Below are 20,417 nucleotides of genomic sequence, written 5' to 3'. Positions count from 1 at the left end.
TAGCGAAATTGAGGGTTATATTGGGCAATTATATTTCAGAAAGGTTTGTAAGAGTCTTCCCTTCACCAGTGTGGAAATCATTCCTCTGTTACAGTATGTATATGACCAGAGGATGAGTATTAAAAATGTCTGCTCAGGCTCGTCCTCTTCAATGTGGTAGGAGCAGGCCTCCCCAGACATATTCTCTTTTAAAGTCATCTCATCGGGATTGTACTATAAATAAGAATGAAGAGGGATCCCTGGGTGGCGCAGCGGTTTGGCACCTGCCTTTGGCCCAGGGCGCGATCCTGGAGACCCGGGATCGAATCCCACATTGGGCTCCCGGTGCATGGAGCCTGCTTCTCCCTCTGCCTGTGTCTCTGCGCGCGCCTCTCTCTCTCTCTCTCTCTCTCTCTCTCATTAAAAAAAAATAAGAATGAAGAAAGGAAGATTCTAGATTCCTTCTCTTTGGAATGATTGAGTTTGGTCTTTCTAGCTGTGGTCAGGTCCTAAAAGAAACATGATTTCTTTTGACTCTTATTGGGAAATATTTAATAATTACAATATTTAATTTCCCCAACAGACTATTTTAGAATGCAGTTCAAAACAGTGACATTTTAATTGCACTACAGGCACTTTGAAGAGTCAAGAAACCCTTGTAAAACCACCAGACTTCACTGCGGCCCATCTTTAACCCTGTCCCAATAGACCCTTTTAAGGAGAATTTATTGAATTTCAGTGTGCCGTGTACAGGATACCATGGTGGGATTCAAAGAAGAAGGCCTGTTTTGATAAGGAGCCCACGGTTTAGTGGTAAAGATTGAAATACACAAATAATGGCCATTTTGGGGAAGGCCTTGAATGCTATGCTAAGGCTTTTGAGCCGGATCCTGTGGGCAATTAGAGTGGTGTGGAAGTTGCATTCTAGGTTGGATGAGTGATAGACCAGAAGAAAACACAAAGTCTGTGGGAGTATAGAAGAGGCAGTGGTTAATTCTGGGTGGAGGAGAGTCAGGAAGGTTTAACGGAAGAGATGACATTTGAGCTGGACTTTCAAGGATGGGTCAGATTTGTACCCATGGAGCTAAGGGGAGTAAGCGGAAAAGGACAGGTTATTTCTGGACAAAGGAACACAGTCAAGACCAGCTAGGAGAATGAGGCATGTGGCATGTTTAGCAAAAAAGACGTTATGGAAAAGCAGTAGGGATAAATTGTGGGGAGCCTTGAATGCTGAGCCGAGACATGGCCTCAGGGAAGGAGAGATGTGATGAAGTGGTCAAGTCTTCCTTTGTGCTTCTTCCTGATAGTTCTCTCTGCATCTGTCCCCCTCTCCGTTTTCTTTCCTTTTTTTTTTTTTCAAAGGTTCTATTTGAGAGGGCGTGAGCACAAGCAGGGGGAGCAGCAGGCAGAGGGAGAGGGAGAAGCAGACTCCCCACTGAGCAGGGAGTCCAATGTGGGCTTGATCCCAGGACTCTGGGATCATGATCTGACCTGAAGGCAGATACTTAACCAGTGAAGTCACTCAGGCAGGCGCCCTATCCCCTCCGTTTTCATTCCTCACTGCCTTTGCCCTGAGTCCAGCCTGCGTGACCTCTTACCTGGATTGTTCAGCCTCCCACATCAGTTCTTCCTCCTCTTCTCCTCCCTCAACTCTGCCCCCCGCCACGACGTGTTCTTCTGCATCCGTTTAATCTTCCTGAAGCACGACTCCTCCTCAGAAAGTTTTAGCGGTTCTGTTTCACCAACAAGATAACATCTAAATTTCACGGCAGGGTGTTTTATGTCCCCCCCCCCCCCCACTGCCTCCCGCACACAGCGGAACTTGCGTATCTGGCGTTATGTTTACTTCTTTCCCTTTCCATGCATCCCATGCTTCCCTCACCCTGTGCCCATTCAGTGAGGTAGGAGAGCATAGTAGCAGCCAGTGTACAGGTTCTGCAGCCAGACTTCTGGGGTTCAAATCCCACTTCCCTGACTACTAACCATATGGCCTTGGGGAAAATCACTCCGTGTCACCCTACTTTGATCACCCTGTCGCAGAATGGGGTGTTATAATTATTCGATGAGGCCCCACATGTAAAGTTTTAAGAACATCGCTTAGCACTGAATACATTTTCAAATGCTAGCATGCTTGTGATGATGCTTTCTTTCTGGCTACCTTCACTCGTGCTCTTGCCTTCCCAGATACCCTCTTTTGCTGGTTTCCTAATTGAATTCTGCCCAGTTCAAATGGTGCATCCTGGGCAGCCTCGGTGGCTCAGCGGTTTAGTCCTGCCTTCAGCTCAGGGTGTGATCCTGGAGACCCGGGATCGAGTCCCACGTCAGGCTCCCTGCATGGAACCTGCTTCTCCCTCTGCCTGTGTCTCTGCCCCCCCCCTTCATTAATAGATAAATAAAATCTTTAGATTAAAAAAAATGGTGCATCCCTAAGCTCATATCACTTGCCTTCTCCCCTACTTGGAAGTCCACCTATCTCCTTTTAATTTTTATAATCTATTGCTATTTTTGCAATATGGTTATTTCTTTTTTTTTTAAAGATTTTGTTTATTCGAGAGAGAGAGAGAGAGAGAGAGAGAGAGAGGCAGAGACACAGGCAGAGGGAGAAGCAGGCTCCATGCAGGGGGCCTGATGCGGGACTTGATCCTGGGACTCCAGGATCACGCCCCGAGCCAATGGCAGGAGCCAAACCGCTGAGCCCCCCAGGGATCCCCGCAATATGGTTATTTCTTTGTGTAGTTATCTTCCGTGGCAGATTGCAAACATGGTGGGGGCAGGATCCACATCTGGTTCACTCGGCTAGCTCCCCAGAGCACGCGGATATGTTGCCTTGTCCATGCTAAGCACTAACATGATTAGAATGACTGGCTGATCAGATGTGTGCTTCACAGAGAGCATAGTGGCAAAGGGAAGCTCCCAGCTGGAAAGGCTGAAAGGCAGGGAGGGAGTCCAGTTAGGAGACTGATCATGATCCAGGCGGCAGGAGGCGGGGGCTCAGCAAGTGGCAGGAGACCTAAAACGAGGGGATGGATCGTTGAGTGTCAAAGACCCCGTGACTACCCCCGGGTCCAAAAATTGGAAACAAAACAAAAAGGGAAAAGGATTCTGTTACATTTTACCTAGCTGGTCCGGGTCTCATCCGTGGTTTTATCTTCTGAGTAATAGTATTAGATTGCCTTTCATCTGTAGATATTAACTGGACCTGTAGACAGTTGTGATGTGTTGATTAACTGGAAGCTCTTTTTCTAACAGAAAAATGAAAATCGATTCTATCTGAAGGAAGTGAATGTCAGCATGTACTTGGTTAATGGCTCTGGTAAGCAAAGCATCGGCCTCGGGGAAAAGAGTGGGTTACACTGAAGGAATAGAAACCATAGTTGTTTTGTTACCAAATAGTGCCTTATTTAATGGAACAGAGGAGTCTGTGTGAAAATTGTGCTTTGACCACAATTGAAAATCAATAACTGAGAACTATAGTGTTTTATCTTTTCAGTCTCCCTCGTTTTCAAATAGGGTGGATAATAGTTAAGGATGTGACTGATTTTTAGACCACAGAAACATCTATAGAAAGATAGAAAACCTAGTGATCGTAAGAATTGCTTTTTTTGGTAGACTCTGTACCCCAAGCTCCCATACTTCACTGAAAAATTCTGAGGACTGTCCCATTTCTTATGTTCATAAAGTTACTAACAGGCACCTGACTGATTCAAGCGGTAGAGCATGGAACCCTTGGTCTCTGGGTCAAGGGCTTGAGCCTCACCTTGCGGGTAGGGCCTACTTAAAAAAAAAAAAAAGAAAGAAGTTCCTAACATCTTTGTTTTCTTTAAAGTTTTCAGCATTGCAAACAACAATCTGAGCTACTGGGATGCCCCCCTGGGAAGTTCTTATATGTGCAACAAAGAGCAGACTGTTTCAGTGTCTGGAGCATTTCAGATAAATACCTTTGATCTAAGGGTTCAGCCTTTCAATGTGATGGAAGGAAAATATTCTACAGGTAAGAACTGAGCAAGTTTTATTAATAATTTATGTTCTTATGTTGACTAATAGGTGGCTTTTCCTTTGACTCATGGAAATTTAAGCAGTGAAATAGAGAAATATGAATTCACCTCTTGTGACTCTGTTGGAGAGTTCGCATGGCCTTGAGCAAGTTCTGTAAACTCCGTATTTGGCTCATCATTTTGCTCAAAGTAGATTTTTTTGTGTGTGGACCTGAAACCCATTTGCAGCCAAGTTCTTAAAACTAAAAACTGATGGAAGCTGTCAGCGAGCCTTACTTAAGGTAGAGACACTCCCTGCCAGTTTTTAGTTTGTGGGAAGGATGGCAGCTTTGAGAAGCTAGGATCTATTTTCTTGGAGCCATCTTCTTATTGGAAATATTTTCATACCCGAATGAAAGCAGTTTGGTCTTATTTTGTTAAGACAAAAGATTACGGTTAGCAAAGCTTCAAATACCATGAACAGTGTTTTGGCCAGCCAAAATGATTTGGAGAGTTTTAAAAGCATATGCCAAGGTGTGAGGCTTTCTGGAAGATCGAGTCAGGGCTAATATTAGGCAGTATTTGTCAGATTTTTAGTGAAACCTTTTGTGGAGGGCTCATTGTTCATATGAATATGAAGGATGTATTTGGCATTATGAGATTAAAATCTGCACATAGGTAAAAAAGTACATAAAATTCCTTAATTGACTTGTCCTTTGAAACTGATGACTTAAAATTGGGGGTTTGTGGATCACAGCTCTGCTGAGCAGAGCTATTCAAACCATCCACATCCTTTTTAACAATTAATTCTGTGGTTTAGAAGGAAATATGGCAGCTGTGTTTAAAAGTCAATATTCCATGAGCCACTCAACCACTTTTGCACTGGTGCTGGATCCCCGACCTGACTTGGTTAGGCCAAAATAAGTTGGGATCTCCACCCTACCATTCTTGTGACTAGAGAGGTTATTCACACTTAGAAATTTTTTTTCAGGAATTCATTTCCCCTTTTGTTATTTTTGCTTATGTACTATAATTATTTTGATCCTCTCATAGTTTTATTTTTGAGTCTTTATCAAGCTCCTCTACATTATTACCCTAATTTTAGGTCCAGATTTTTGTTTAGAATTGAATCATTTGCAGCGTGATACCAGCTCAAGTCTGTTTATCTAGTCAGCTGAAATAGAGATGAGCTACATTCTTTCTCGAACTTGAAACTTTGCTTTTTATGTATGTTGAATTCAAAATGGTACCCAAAGGAGTATACAACATTTAATACTGGCAATGAACGTGTCATCTATTTGTGGAGCTAGGTTCTTGACCGTGGGTACCTACAGATACAACATACCACTAGTATTTGACTGTACAGGGAGGAGGGAGTAGACTTGTATTAAGGGAAAAGAGTGTTGAATGGATTTTACTGGATCGGACTACTCTCTGAAATAGAAAAGCTCGCCCCTTGTGGGCTGCCAGCCCTGACTAGGTTGATAAATGTAGTAAACACACGCAAATTAGTTAAGAGGTCCCAGTTTCTTGACTTCTGTAGCTGCTAAGATCACATACTCTAGGTCAAGGATCCGCAGAGTATATTTGGAAGGCATAGACAAGTAAGTGTTTTAGGTTTGGAGACCACATGGGCTCCGACACCACTATTCAGCCTCCTGTTGTAGCATGTAAATAGCCAGAGGCAATAAGTAAATGAGTGTGGCTGGGTTCCAATAGAACTTTATTTATGGATGCTGAAATTTGAATTTCATACAATGCTCATGTGTCACAAAATCTCTTCCTTTTTTTGTGTTTTTTTTTTTTTTTGGCCATTTAAAAAATGTGGAAAAACCACTTTTAGCTCTTGGGTCAGATTTGGCCTCCAAGCTATAGTTTGTTTTCTGCTCTAAAAGATTCCAGAGCCAGCATGGTTCTAATCCCATGATTAAACCTTTCTCATCTGTTCTCAGTTTCCCAAAAGATATTCACTCTAGCACTAAGAGGCTAACCTGGCTATGTAGAAATGGATTAGAATTAGCTCTCTTCATTTCTTTCTTTCTTTTTTTTTTTTAAGTTTTATTTATTTGAGAGCATGCACACGTGACCTGGGGGAGGGATGGAGAGGGAGGGAGAGAGAGAATTTCAAGCACACTCTGCCCCGAGCGTGAAGCCTGATGCAGGTCTTAATCTCAGGACCCTGAGATCATGACCTGAACCAAAACCAAGAGTTGGGTGCTTAACCGACTAAGCTACCCAGATGCCCCTCTTCACTCCTCTATTTTAGAAAGGATTTGGACTATGAAACACATACACATGTGTATGTGTTTACTCATAGATATAAACGATATAATGTTCTTTTATTCATACATTCGAATTATCTATACATATATAACACAGAAGAAAAGACAAGTAAATTTTAATTCTAGAACAATCCATAATTTTCTATAGCTTTATCATTAAAATATACCTGTCTTAATTAAAGTTGACTTTGTAAGAACATTTCTGACTTTTGAAACAACATCTTTTACTTTTGGACATTCATTTTTTATTATACTCATTATTTGTTACACACTTTTTCTCACCTACAGCCCAGGAGTGTTCGCTGGATGATGACACCATTCTAATACCAATTATAGTTGGTGCTGGTCTTTCAGGCTTGATTATCGTTATAGTGATTGCTTACCTAATTGGCAGAAGAAAAAGCTATGCCGGATATCAGACTCTGTAATACTAATCTATCTGTAATCTCTGTTACAAAATAATAAAGCAAGTACAAGTTCCAATATGCAGTACTGTTCAATTTGAGGTATATCTAGTTGCAGTTCTGATCTTAGAATGGGTGGTGTGGGGGATTTCAAACTCAAATAAATAAAAACACCCTAAAAACTATAAACTACAAATTAGCCACATGATTTTGGTTTCCCCAGCCAAGGAATTTAAAACTGTTATTTCTACAGCAAAAAGCATGTGCAAAATAACCTGGATGATTGGTTCTGTTCTATTGTCTTGAGTTAGTAATGTCCATGTTTTCACTTTATGTATTCTGACCAGAAATACACAGTATAGAAAACTCAATTTGCAAAAAAAGAGATTTTTTCCTGCATATAGTTAAAACTGGGACCGCACATTCTACAGTGAATTTGTACTTGCTCCTTTTGTATTGTGTGTGTGTGTGTGTGTGTGTGTGTGTGTGTGAGTGAGTGATTTTGTTTGCAGGTTAACTTAGCTACTTTGGCATTGCTGCATATTTGACCTATGAGAGATATGCCAGTAGATTTGAACAGTCTAGTATTATGTTCTTAGCAATGAATGCTTTGCTAATGCCTTTTGAATATACTTGTATTTAATGTGGCTATAATGACAAGAGGTACAAAAGCTGTATACATTTTGGAATAGGTGTTAATCTTCTTGTTTAATCCCTTTTTGAAAAAAACCTGGATTTTTCAGTCTTTTAAATGGCAAGACACAAGACTATTCCAACTGGGCATTTCAATCAATTTTCTAGGTGCTTTAGAGATAATTGCTAGGCTGTGCCAATTTGGGGTGTTAGTCCTTTGTACCTGTAAATTGGCCTCTACATGCACTGCTAAAATGAATGTAGTTTCTCTTTAGCTTTGCAGTATCCTTGTTGGTGGTAGTATGTTGTATTCTTTTCTTGTTTTCTTTTTCTTTCCTTTCCTTTCTCTTCCTTTCTTCTCCTTTCCCTTTCTTTCTTAAAGAAGAAATGCCAGGATGTCCTAGAACCCAGATAAAGAAGTGCACTTACACTTAGCCATCAATTTGCACCTAACCCAAAAGTCTTGGTCTTCTCTTAGTCCATTAAAAAGTCATCCTTTGTTTCCAGCTTGCATTGATTGCGTCAACATTTACTAATTTGGCTTTCACATCTCAATGGTTCTATGCTAATCAAAACTTAATGTTATTATTGTTCATTATGGTAGAATCATTATTAATTCATGTATTTTGTGCTCTGGGGAGATACACCAATGGACACATTTACCATGCACCACCTAATGTTTATATGATAAAGCAACACATTTCAGCTTGATAGTTAATACATCAAGTATTTCTCACTGCTTCCAGGAGGTGTTTTTGTTGTTGTTGTTATTTTGTTTTTTGTTTGTATTGGAATGGCTGAGTAAATATTAAAAAGTTGTTAATATGCAGCCATATATAGGAAGTTCTTATGTTTTGGGAGTGGGAGATTATATGCCCCCATATACACTAGAAAATGGGATATGTGTTCCAAACAATTATTGATGTTGAATTAATTTAGTAGCCTAGCTCTATGCAGCACACACACAGAGGCAATTGCATGTTAGCATGTATATATCTGTACAAGTATCTTTCAAGTTATATTAGAGTGGTAAATATTTTCTCCCACTTAAATTTGCTCTCTGCTTAGAGTAGCCTGAAACCCTTACTGGCTCAGAATCAGATTCTTGACCAGTCCCTCCCTTACAGCTACACTGAGCTGCATTGCCAGCTTAAGGCACTTTTTAAGGACTAAATATAAATCTGATTTTTAAAACGTATTTTTACTTAAATAACATTCTAGTGTAGAATTGTTAACCTTATATGAATGGATAATGCTTATGAAAATATGGGCGTCAGATACTTATGAATCAAAACAAAGCAGCCTTTTTTTTTTTAAACCTAAATTGGAAGCACAAGTGAGTGGCACTAGCTTAATGCTGTTAATGTTTCTAAAAGTTTTTACATTTAGGTTATATGCCTAATTCATATTAAAATACCTCTAATTAGCACTGTTTTATAGAAAATCTGACTTCATTGAATATTTTTGTATTTTACATGGGCCAGTTCATATACTCTCTTATTTACACTATTATTTCCTATAGCCACATGTTCTTTGTACCTTTTGTAGTTTTGTTTGTTTTACTGGGGTTTATACCTTGATGGTTTGACATGCTATTTGGTTCTGGGTGTTTTTCATGTTTTAGCATTTGTATAAAGAAACTGGTCCATGTAAATGCTTTTCATGTTTTTTTCTCAAATGTTTAAACCACTAGTTGATGTATGGTGTTTCTCTTTAGATATTTGCCTGTCCATTTGCTCAACATATTGCTTCTAAAACAAACAATAAAGATTCTTTTATTTCTTAAGGAAATTTGCTCACATTTTTTCCCGTTGGTCAAAGTAAAAATTTTGTATAACTACATGATGACAATTTCTTCCAAAAGGGAAAACGTCAGAAAAGCTTAGAAGTGGAACTAAATTATTTCCAAAATATTCTGTGTATTACCGTCTGGAAGAGTGGTCCCATACATAGATAGGTCTGTACTGATCCTGGGCTGGTGACAGAATAAGATGACCTAGGAAGCTTGATAGAAAAATTCACATGCCAGGCTCCATTCCTAGAGGATTTCACTTAGCAGGTCTGGGCGTGTGTGTGCGTGCACGTGTGTGTGGGGGCGGGGTGTGGGTGTGTCAGCTCCCCAGTGGGATCCAGTGGGTAGCCAATCAGGGAACCAGTGATCTAGAATATTTATGTGATAGGAAATGCTTTAGAGTTTCTCTTTGTTCACTTTTCTCAACCACTAAGTTAAGGCTGATATTTAATGTGTATACACAGCAGCTGTACATTACAGCCATACAAACCCAGCTATTGGTCTGAACTGAAATAGGATTGTGTGTAGTCACTCTCTCAGATCACCCTAAAATACTTGAACCTTCCAGTTTTCACATAGCTTCCCACCCACAAAAACTTGGCAACCTGGCTAGTAACTTTCCTCTGGATTACCCACTTAAGCTATGTGACTGCCAGTTAATCATCACAACTCCCAACTCTGCTGCTAGCTGCTATGTGATTTTGGCCAAGCTGCGTAACTTCTGGGGTCCCAGTTTCTTCACCTGGGAGCTGAGGGCTTTAAAATCCTATTCCTCTTAATTTCTGTAAGTGATAGTTTCCAAATGTTTCAATGAAAATTGAGTATTTTTAGAAGAAATCTGATAAGCAGTTACTAGTTATAATCAAGGACATACTTTATATACAGTGTAAAATGTGCCATTTGAAGTTTCTTGCACTTTTCACAAGGAATTCTTATAAGACTCAGATATTTTTAAGATAATAGCACTTCATCTTTGTTTCTTTAAGTAGATAAGGTTACATCGTCTTGGGCTCATTCTCTCCCCACCCATCTCTTTTATTCTGGGTCACTAACTTTCGGCATCAATAATTACCACATCTTGTTTTTGAAACTAGTATAGACATGTTTGGGTAATACTGAATAGCTTCAGGTATCTTCAGATTCATGTGATATACTTCAAACAGTTTGTAGATCTAAAAGGTATATAATAAGATGTCACATAAGAATATGACTCTTAATACTGATTGTTCCAAAGAGAAATTTTGATACAATTGGTTTTTAGGATGAGTTCGTTTTATATTTCATTACAAATGTATATCTCAGCTTTCCAACTCACACTGAAAATTGTATTTGAAAAGTTTGAGCTAACAGATAATTGAGGATTAATAGTATTTTTAATCTACGTGAAACTTTTAATTGAAATTTCAGTGGCCACAAAACTTTATCTTTAAAAATCTTCACTGCTTCTGTAATTATTAAGCTCTTCCACAAATACACTGTTCCTTTCCCCAGAAATATTTTCAGTATGGTCTCAAGTGTACATTATGCAAATAAATCAGGTCAAAATGACTTCTATAGAATGAGATTTTTCTTTTCTTCAGGATGTGTTCCTATTAAAGTCATTGTTTTCCAAAATTTCTTTCCATTATCTAAAGAATTTTTAAAGGTTGAATTCATAAAATCAATAGTTATTATAAATTAATACTTCACATACTAATTGAGAGCATTTTAAGTAAGTGACAGCATCTAGAAAGATCTTTGTATTAGTGGAATTGCCTTTTTGATCTACTCTGGGAATATTTGTCTTACATGAAAGCCTTATTGGCAGTATTTATGAAAGTCGTTTCAGTACTAGGTCAAATACCCAATTTAGGGAAGAGAGGAGTATGAATCCGTTGCCAGAATAAGAAATTAATCTACTAATGAATTTTTTAAAAACCAAGTTAAATTAAATCCAAGGCATAATACTTTATGGTTCGTGTCACCTAATAGTTTATATGCCAGGTGGTAATTGGGGAAATTGAAGGGGAGGAGTCCGCTAACTGGGTGCTCTTCACACCGTGTATTCCCAAGTCATATCTGGCAATCTCAGCTATCTGGATTTCTAACAGAACCAAGAAGCAAGTAAAAAAGATCATTGAGCTGGCAGCCAAAGCCTGTATCATAAAGTCCATAAACTTCAGGATTGCATCTTTGTTCCCAGTTATTGCCCCAGAGGCTAGCTAAAGCCTGGCACATTTCTTAAATGTGGGCACAATCAAAATTGCCTAGCAGCCTATTCATTCTTATTTTGACACAATTCTAATAAGCACAATTATCTGATTTATCAATCCCCGGTAGACTGCAAGCTAGGAGGAGAACTAGCACAAGAGACAAGGAAATGGGAAACAAGTGGTGGTTCAACATCCCGGCTGCCTTCCCTCTGCAGATATACCTCCATTTGCACGCACCACCCCTTCCTCCTCTCCACTCTCAGTGAGGTGGCTTTTCCCAGTCCATGCTTCTGAAATCCCATTTCACCAGCCTCCTGGGACACCTTGTACGTTGTCTACAGTCGTTGTTTGAGGCTCTTGCCTTCATTCCACCAATGCATTTAAGTCTCTTCCACTCCAAAGATACCCTTTCTTGACCATGTTGTTCGCCTTCTAACTCCCTCCCTCGTGTCTTCTCTTCTCCTAAACTTCTCGGAATGACTACTGAATGTTCCCCATCTCACGTTCTTGATCTCCTAACCGATCACTTTCCATTGTTCCTAAACCGGCAGCAATTTGACTCACAGCCGTACCCTCTAGTCGCTAGATCCGATAGGCTTCTGTAATATTTACTGTTCTCTGTGCTGATCGAAACTGTTTCCTTCTTTGGCTTCTGTGGCACTGTTGTCTACCTGCCTTTCCTTTTTCTTTTTCTTGCTCCTTTATTCCTCAAATCTGAGTGTTCCCGAGGGTTTTGGCTCTGATCCTTTTTAAATTGTTTGCCCTTGCTGAGAAATAAATGTGTCCCTGGTTTTCACTACCACTTAGGTTCCTCTTGGTTGGGACACAGGCATCTGAAGCCCAGAAGGCCCGAAACTGCATGCCTCCTCCCACATATCCCTCCGCACCCTTCCCCCGCCCCCAACACGCGAAAATAACTACAAACCAAAACTGAATGCAGGTGTCTTTTCTCCCGTCTTCCCTATCATGATGGGAATGGCACCTGTGTCACTGGATCACTCAAGTGGGGAATTGGAAGCCTTTTTATTACTTCCTGCCACACCCCCGATACCCATTCGCTCGGTCCTGCCTTCTCATTGGCTCTCCAGTCTGCCCTTTCTGCATCCGCACCTCGTTCACCCAGTTCGGGACCCTGCTGTTGGTCTTCTGGCCTCTAGCAATAGAGACGCCTCCTTACTTCCAGTCTTCCATTTGCCATAACTTCTAAAACAGATACCCTGCCAAAAGTCCCACCGTCTTCATGTTTCCTTCCATTAGGATAAGGTGCAACTACCTAGAGCAGACCGTGCCTCTGTGAGGGGCCCTAGTACCCTTTCTCCCCCTCTTTTCCAGCCAGGAGTGCCTGTCGAGGCACCCTAGCTCTGCCAGCCTGCCTGCATTTCCCCTGGGGTGCTGCCTTGTCCCGTTGGCCCCCGTACATCTGTCCCCGCTGTTTCCTAGACCCTCGATGCTCTTCCCCCTTACCTGCGTGGTTAGTTCCTACTCGGCCTTCACAGCTCGGCTCCAGTGTCACCACTTTCAACGGATGTGTGTCTTGAGTAACAAGGCTGAGTTGGGTGTGCCCCTGGAAAACTGCTGTGACACTCTGTGTGTCGCCTGCCCCCTCCCCCCCACCCCGTTAAGGCACATTTCGAAATTCTGACCCCTGCTTTTCTTGTCTGACTCGCTGGATGCAAACAGTTATGCCGTCAAAGGCAAAGGCCCGCCTCTCTCTTCTTTCCACTACCGGACCCCGGCTTGCCACACCTGGAGTGTGTCTGTCTGCTTTGTATCGTTGTTCACGTGCTTCATTTCAATAGTGCCTCACAATGCGCAGGCTTCCAGGCGTGGTGCTGCTGCCACTTGATAGCAGTTTGCCCCTAGAAGCTCACAGCCTGAGCATCATGGAAAGATTAATGATATTTATCCTTCTGTTTAGGAAATCTGGGAAGTAGGGAATCAGTTTATATGTCTCTCATCCAAAATGCCTATATTTGGGGGGGGCGGGGGGAGGGAAGTCCCTGAAAGCAAGCGTATGACTTGGTTATTTGGAGGATGACTTTGGTGGAACCTCTCATTTGCTGATAAGGAATGCCAGTGATGCGTTCCCTTGGTGTAAAAGACAAACGTGTGTGAGGGAGTGGTGCCATTTTAACTTAACATTTGCGGCTTTGACATTTTGTCATTGTTTTCTGTTCTCAATTGTCCTTTCTCCACGTCTAGCTCAAGACTGCAGTGCCGATGACGACAACTTCCTCGTGCCCATAGCGGTGGGAGCGGCCTTGGCAGGAGTACTTATTCTAGTGTTGCTGGCTTACTTTATCGGCCTCAAGCGCCATCACGCTGGATATGAGCAATTTTAGGACCTGCAGTCCAATCAATTATAAAGAAATACATGCACATAAAATTTTTCTTGCCTCTCAATTTTGAAACACGTTGCTCTTTAAGATTGATATGTTGAAACTTTAATTCTTAAATCAGTCCCAGCATTTTGAGATTAAGTCTCTATTAATAAAAACCGTTCTCTTTTATCAGCTTAAAATTACTGTATTCACTGGTCCTGAAGACAGACTGGTTAAAATCATCGGTGTGTGGTGTGTTAAGGTCTAGCCTAAGAAGCCTCAGCCAAATTTTGATCCTAACTTGAGATGCCTTAAGCTTATTAATGCGGCCATTATAAGAAAAAAATATGTAGTTGCCTCTTAATGGAATTAATAAATTTTGTTTCACTACCAGTGTTCTGTTTTAATGTATAAGAGCTATCATGATTTCAACTCATCACAGTACTTTTGCATATAGTTCATTAAATAAATATCGATGTGACATAAATGCCCATCAGATACGCTCAAACTTGGTTTTCAGTTGAATGTCCTCAGGACCATCAACATTTTTTGAGGTTATGTGACTTTTGCTGCTTTCTTTTTCAATTTAAGGATGGAGTCACTGTCTCACGCTTGTGATTTTTTTTCCCTAGGTAAAAAACAGACCCAAGAGGCCACAACAGAACTTAAACTGGCTTTAGAATTAGAGTTTTAGAAAAATTGTTTCTTTTTCAGCAATAGAGACTGAAAAGACTCCAGCATATTTAACCACTTGCCTTTTTTTTTCCTTGTGTTTTTCTCTTTGGATGCCTGATTAGCATTGAAAGATAGAAATATTCTATGAACTAATTAGGACAGATTGTGTTGTGTTTCTCTACCTCATCTTGTTGATCTCTAGAGCATTAAAATCTATTTAGTGTTGTCATCAGACTGGTACTTATGAAATGTAAGCTAACAGCAATCTCAGAAGGGAGGCAGTGAAGCATAGCAAGTAGGCTCTTGCTTCTTCAAGAAGGCCCCCGTGGGGCAGAGTATAGATGGGGGGGGATGGAGTAGAGAGAAGCTGTTAGCATTAAAATGAGCTAGATAATCAGCTCCTATTGAAACATGCCCCTTGTCCTAAGTGCAGTTCAGATATTGAATGTATAGACAAATAAGAAGAAGCTTCTTCATCAGTGGACTGGGGCAGACTTTCACACTGAAGTGATTATTTTATTAATTCATTTTGTGAATATATTGGCTTGTTCAGAATTTCTATAACTCACTGATTACAGCATCTTAGTACCCAGCTATCTGTCTCTGAAGGCTTTCTGTGAAATGCACTGAATCCTTCCAATAAAGACTATGGTCATTACTGAAATTCCTATACTCGGAACCTCAGCAACTGTTTTTTGTTTTTCGTTTTGTTTTGTGTTTTTAATGAATGACTAAAGTGCAAGAGGAGCAAAAGATAAAATTAGAGGAGAAAGTGCAAAGTTATTACTCAATCATAAATCAGACCAAATATCACATCTTGATAATTGCATTAGGGCTTATACTTGGAAAGAGCGTTAAAGATTATCAACTCTAACCCTGTAATTTCACAGAAAAGGGGGTGACTTCACTGAGGTTATATATCTGGTGGGCCACAAAACCATTATTAGCATTTTGGTAACAGTTGTCCCAAGGAAGTCTACTCACTCACTAGTCAAACTAGTTTAAACATGCAATTATGAGATCAGAAGGGGGTACTTTGAGATTCTGTACTAACTACTTTCAGTACCTAACACCTGATGTCAACTTAAAGTATTTTTTGAAAGTCCTGAATATTGGCTTTTGATCTCTGCTTCTTTAAAATCTAAACCCTGGATGGGATCACAGACCTGAGAGGAAAGGAGGAAGGAATGAACACTTGTTGACCACCTGCTGTGTGTCAGATGCTTTAGAAATATAATTGTATTTAATCCTCAAATAGCTTAAGTCCAGGTATCATTATCCCCCTTTTACAGATAAGGAAAGTGAGGCCCGGTTTAAATCACTTGATGAAGGTCCTTTAGCTAGTTATGGAAGTAGCCAAGATCCCAGCTCGGTTCGATCTGAGTCCAAAGCTCAAAATCTACATGCAGACTGCCTTCCTAGTGGTCCCGGAATGGACTACGACGTGTTGGATATTATTATTCTTCCAGGGCACTGCTCAGCTACAAATAATTGTATATAACCTGACAACTACCTAATGCCCGTATGGAGAAAAAAAATTATACTGCATTTTCTTGATCCTAAGTCCTCTTTAGCTTAAATTTTATTACTCATACCGAATTCTCATTTATATTTTGATGATAGTGATGGCAAGGGAGAAAGGGAGTGGGAAAATACACAGGTGGTGTGTTAAGTGTAGATGATAGCTCTTTTCCCTGGTGCCATTAGACAATTAAACATAAAATCTTCCCATGTTAGGGGAGCACACATGTTTCCTGGTTCGTCCTTTAACTTCTGCCTTTTGTACTGAGGAATTAGGTGTGATGTGATCTGAGATTACATGATAATGAGAGATAGAGGAGGATGGGTTCTGTACATGTATTTGGGTGGATATGGAGAAAATAGGGACATGGAGGTAATGCTATTAAAGACTAATCTGTGTTCATTTTCAAAATGCTTGTTTCTTGTTGGCTTGTTTCTGCTTAATTGCATTCTTTACTAACTTCCTTGCTCTCTGTTCTTTTCTAACAGCTGAAGAATGTTCTGCTGACTCTGACCTCAACTTTCTTATTCCTGTTGCAGTGGGTGTGGCCTTGGGCTTCCTTATAATTGTTGTCTTTATCTCCTATATGATTGGAAGGAGGAAAAGTCGTACTGGTTATCAATCTGTGTAATCAATTAAACCTAGTGCTTTTTTTTTGCCATCAGAAGTTACATTTCCATTGGCTAGATGCCAGGAATTGCTATGCGATGGATTGTTTAAGCTATGCAGACTGACCTCAGTGAATTGCTAGCTAACTTGGGCATGAGTAGCGCTTATTTAAGACAAAAATGTATTAGGACCAATTTCTTTTTTTTTTCTATTTTTTATTCCTTTGTTAAAGTGTAATTGGAAGAAAAATTGTGGCTTAGACTATGTTTTTGAGTAAATAATGATTTTAAGCCTCTGGATTCAATTATGAAAGCATTTCTACTGAAGAATAATTTTCTGTTGCTGCTACTTGTATTTTGCTACTTTATTTGACGGTATTTGCAAAATCAAAGCTGTTAGAGAATTTAACTTGCTTGGGGAAATAAATTCAAAAACATACTGAATTCCTTTTCACTGGTGGCAAGCATAAAATTTGGTTCATAATAAGACTTCCTTTCCTCGCCTCCTGATCAGAATTGTTTAAATCTGTTTAGTATTTTTCTGTTAAAAAAAAGAAAGAAATGGCTTCTCAATATTGTGCTTAATAGCAAAAGTCTGCCTGTTTTCTTCATTACTGTTAGTGGCAACTATATTTTAATAAGGATGTCTCTCATTTTATTTATTTATTTTTTGCCTTCTGGAGTTTGGAATATATTGATTATCTCAGACTTGATATTTATGCTGAAGGATGAATTAAGATCTTCAGCTTTTTTTTTTAAGTGTTGATATAGGATCGGTTATGTTTTTTTAGGGTTATGATTTAGAATTTTTTTCCTTAGAGCCTTAACTTGTCTAGAAAGTGAATTCATCCACCAAAAAAAATGCTTCTATACTTTGTGTGCCTCCTGCACTCTCCCATTCCCTATATGAATAAATTCTAATTGACATTTTTCAATGTATTGATTTCTTCTTTCTTGCAGCAGCAAATGCTAACTAACTCTAGAGGCTAGTGGGTTCCTAAGTGTCATCAGTCAGATGGCTGCCTAGCCAAAGCTAGACTGGGATTATACTATAAATTTGTTGATCTTAATTGAAACATGTCCCTGTAGGGACTTCTAATGGCTCTGGCTTCTGGAGCAAGGTACTAGAGACCATTCATCCCAGGGCCTGCTTGGTTGGCTAGGCTGTTGAATTGCCCTTTGATTTGGAAGCACAGTGTTGTATTTCTCTAGGGCCCAAATGGCTACTTTGCATACCTGTTATTAGCATAAGGCAGATGTTTATTTTACCAGGCTATTTTCTCTCTAACTAAAAACAAAAGTCTCCAAAGATCTGCCTTTGCTTCAGAAATGTCCCATGGATTAAAAAATGGAGCCTAAACTTTAAATAAAGTTAGTTTGCTATGAAATCCAAGGATTAAGTTCCAATCTACCTCTCAGCACAATGCCAATGCTCACCACTGTGTTGCCACCGTTAACTGATGCCAGAACTCTTTGCCAATAACTGGAATTAGAAAATTTTGTTACAAGGAAGAAACTTCATCAACATCTTTCTTTACTGTCTTACCTATATGTTCATCTTGAAAGCATCTATTCCAACATGGCACATCAGATCGCTCAATTGCATCTTCCTTAGAGCTCTCTCGCTCTGACTTGCAGATTCAGGCTCTCCTCTATTTGCTAAGTATAGAAAGAAAGTTTTCTTTTAAAATGTTCTCCTGTGAAAACAATTGCTTATTTGTTATTTGGTCAAAATGATGGCACCATAAAGAACAGGGGCTTCATTTCAACAAATATTTTTTTTTCAACAAATATTTTTGAGATGATTGTCTGGAAAGCCAGATTGTGTAAACTCAGCTTGTGACCTTGTGAAGTATATGAACTGGAAATTCAGATGGATTCAAAATAGAGGTTTTGCTTAAAAGTTTTCTGCCTTCTGGGTTGGAGACTAATAGCACTATTTCTTCATTAGGTGTCATGGCTTTATCTTAGATAATTAGCAAATGTGCTTAATTCTCGTTTGAGAATAAAGATTAAAATACAAAATATTCGTAGAGGGTGAAAACAAGAGTGGCTTTAATTCCAATAAAATATGGGAAACTCCAAATCTATGAACTGAGGATTCTGTTAGCTTTGCTCACTGAGTTCATTTTTCTGTCAGTACAACAGTGAACCAGACAGCAGGACTTTGAACTCACGGGTATAAAGGATAGTTTTTCACCTAGGCTTCTTTGGAAGAAGTGATACTTGCTGCTACCTAAAGTTTTGGATATATCAATTTAGTGAACTAATCAATACCTGCAAGATAAAGCATACTGTGTTATTTCTGTTTAATCTGATATGTGTGATTTTTAGACCAGTGGATTCAAAGATAATAAAGATTATACAATCCATATCACTATGGATAACTTCATTTTTATTCCAGGTGCTCAGCCTTAAGAGCTTGGATTGATTTGTATAATCTAAGTTCCTCAAATTCTAGTCTCTTGAATTGTCAGTAGGAATCGTATGATTTCATAGGTCTGCAAATTAACCAAGCACCATTGGGAAGAAGGCATTAGGAACCTTTAGTACAGACACTTCAAATACGGGAGCCTATGTGGTCATGAAAATTCCAAGAAAACATTAAAAATAAAATATGGAAATCTAACAAATGTAAGAGCTTCTTAATAAATGTACTTTCAGCATATGTCTGTTTTTCCTTGATGAACTGTACTCATTGTTGAAGTTCATTCCATTTCGAGCAAGATAGACCTTGGGAATATGGCAGGGGTGGATGAGGAGCTACCCATTATCTGCAAATTTCTTTAGATTCTTTATAACCCAGTCTAATGCTCAAATGTTCTATCATTGGATTAAATAACAGCACACTTCTTTTTCCATAGGGCGCATTGTGGGTGGCAGAGGGAATTGAACATTGGTTCTCTCTATAGCTCCTGAGTAATAGGGTTTCATTTTCTGATTGTTAGACATTTAATGGATATTAAGTTTTTTTTTAAAGGCCTTACTTGCATTTGAGGGACTGGCAAGAGGGTTTGTGGTAGAACCCATCTTTCTTAGCTTCTTTGGTGACTGTACTTCACAAATTTGTACCTCACCGGGCCTGGAAAAGAAGCACTTGGAGATTATTGGCAGCGACAAGAGTGGTTCTTTAGAACTGTGAGAGGAAATATTTTATTTTCTCTTTGCTTTTATTCTCTATGTATTTTGATGGCAGTGTAAACGTGAGTCCCTTTGTTTCAAGAGATATGCTTAAGAAACAGGAGACATCTTGGAATACAATGCATTTTTAGTATGAAAAAGCAGCTAGAGTTGCAGTGAGCAGTTACAGAGCTGTGCACTTTACACACATTATTTTACTTAATTTTCACAGCCCTTCTCTGAGGTTGTGTGGTATGGTTCCCAGTTCACAGATGACGTGACTAGGTTAGCTACTTAACCAAAGTTGCACAGGAAGTAAGTGACAAAACTGACATTTGAGCTCATCTCTGTCTGCCTTCAGAGATCATGCTCTTTATATATATATTGCAGTTCAATTTGCAGACATATAGCATAACACCCAGTGCTTATCCCGCCAAGTGCCCCCCTCAGTGCCTATCACCCAGTCACCGCAACCTCCCCTCCCACCTCCCTTTCCACTACCCCTTGTTCGTTTCCCAGAGTTAGGTGTCTCTCATGTTTTGTCACCCTCACTGATATTTTCACTCATTTTCTCTCCTTTCCCCTTTAATCCCTTTCACTATTTTTTACATTCCCCAAATGAATGAGACCATATAATGTTTGTCCTCTGATTGACTTACTTCACTCAGCATAATACCCTCCAGGTCCATCCACGTTGAAGCAAATGGTGGGTATTTGTCATTTCTAATGGCTGAGGAATATTCCATTGTATACATAGACCACATCTTCTTTATCCATTCATCTTTCGATGGACACCGAGGCTCCTTCCACAGTTTGGCTATTGTGGACATTGCTGCTAGAAACATCGGGGTGCAGGTGTCCCGGCGTTTCACTGCATCTGTATCTTTGGGGTAAATCCCTAGCAGTGCAATTGCT

General features: G+C 39.7%; 1 protein-coding gene and 1 long non-coding RNA gene across 4 annotated transcripts in view; one reads left to right on the top strand and one right to left on the bottom strand.

The window, feature by feature from the left end:
* The window catches only part of LAMP2 (lysosomal associated membrane protein 2), a 38,945-nt gene extending 20,186 nt beyond the window's left edge, over positions 1 to 18,759 (top strand). Inside the window, exons 7-9 of one of the 3 annotated variants that reach the window (XM_038588211.1) lie at positions 3,229 to 3,292; positions 3,806 to 3,970; positions 16,263 to 18,759. In XM_038588211.1, the coding sequence (XP_038444139.1) occupies positions 3,229 to 3,292; positions 3,806 to 3,970; positions 16,263 to 16,405 (372 nt within the window). In that variant the 3' untranslated portion in view covers positions 16,406 to 18,759. Of the gene's footprint in view, positions 1 to 3,228; positions 3,293 to 3,805; positions 3,971 to 6,523; positions 9,064 to 13,458; positions 14,917 to 16,262 lie in introns of those variants that run through there. The other 2 variants (XM_038588213.1, XM_038588212.1) reach the window with 2 other exon arrangements.
* LOC119868507 lies at positions 2,673 to 12,788 on the bottom strand. The gene is made up of 3 exons (XR_005386419.1): positions 12,721 to 12,788; positions 3,096 to 3,178; positions 2,673 to 2,989 (listed from the first exon to the last, which is right to left on the bottom strand). It is a non-coding gene; the product is annotated as an uncharacterized LOC119868507 (long non-coding RNA).
* Positions 18,760 to 20,417: the final 1,658 nt, after the last annotated feature.

The sequence above is a fragment of the Canis lupus genome, chromosome X (genome assembly GCF_011100685.1).
Source record: "Canis lupus familiaris isolate Mischka breed German Shepherd chromosome X, alternate assembly UU_Cfam_GSD_1.0, whole genome shotgun sequence".
Lineage (NCBI taxonomy): Eukaryota > Metazoa > Chordata > Mammalia > Carnivora > Canidae > Canis > Canis lupus.
Note: the sequence above shows the minus strand (reverse complement) of the source record. Positions and strands in the feature narration are given on the sequence as shown.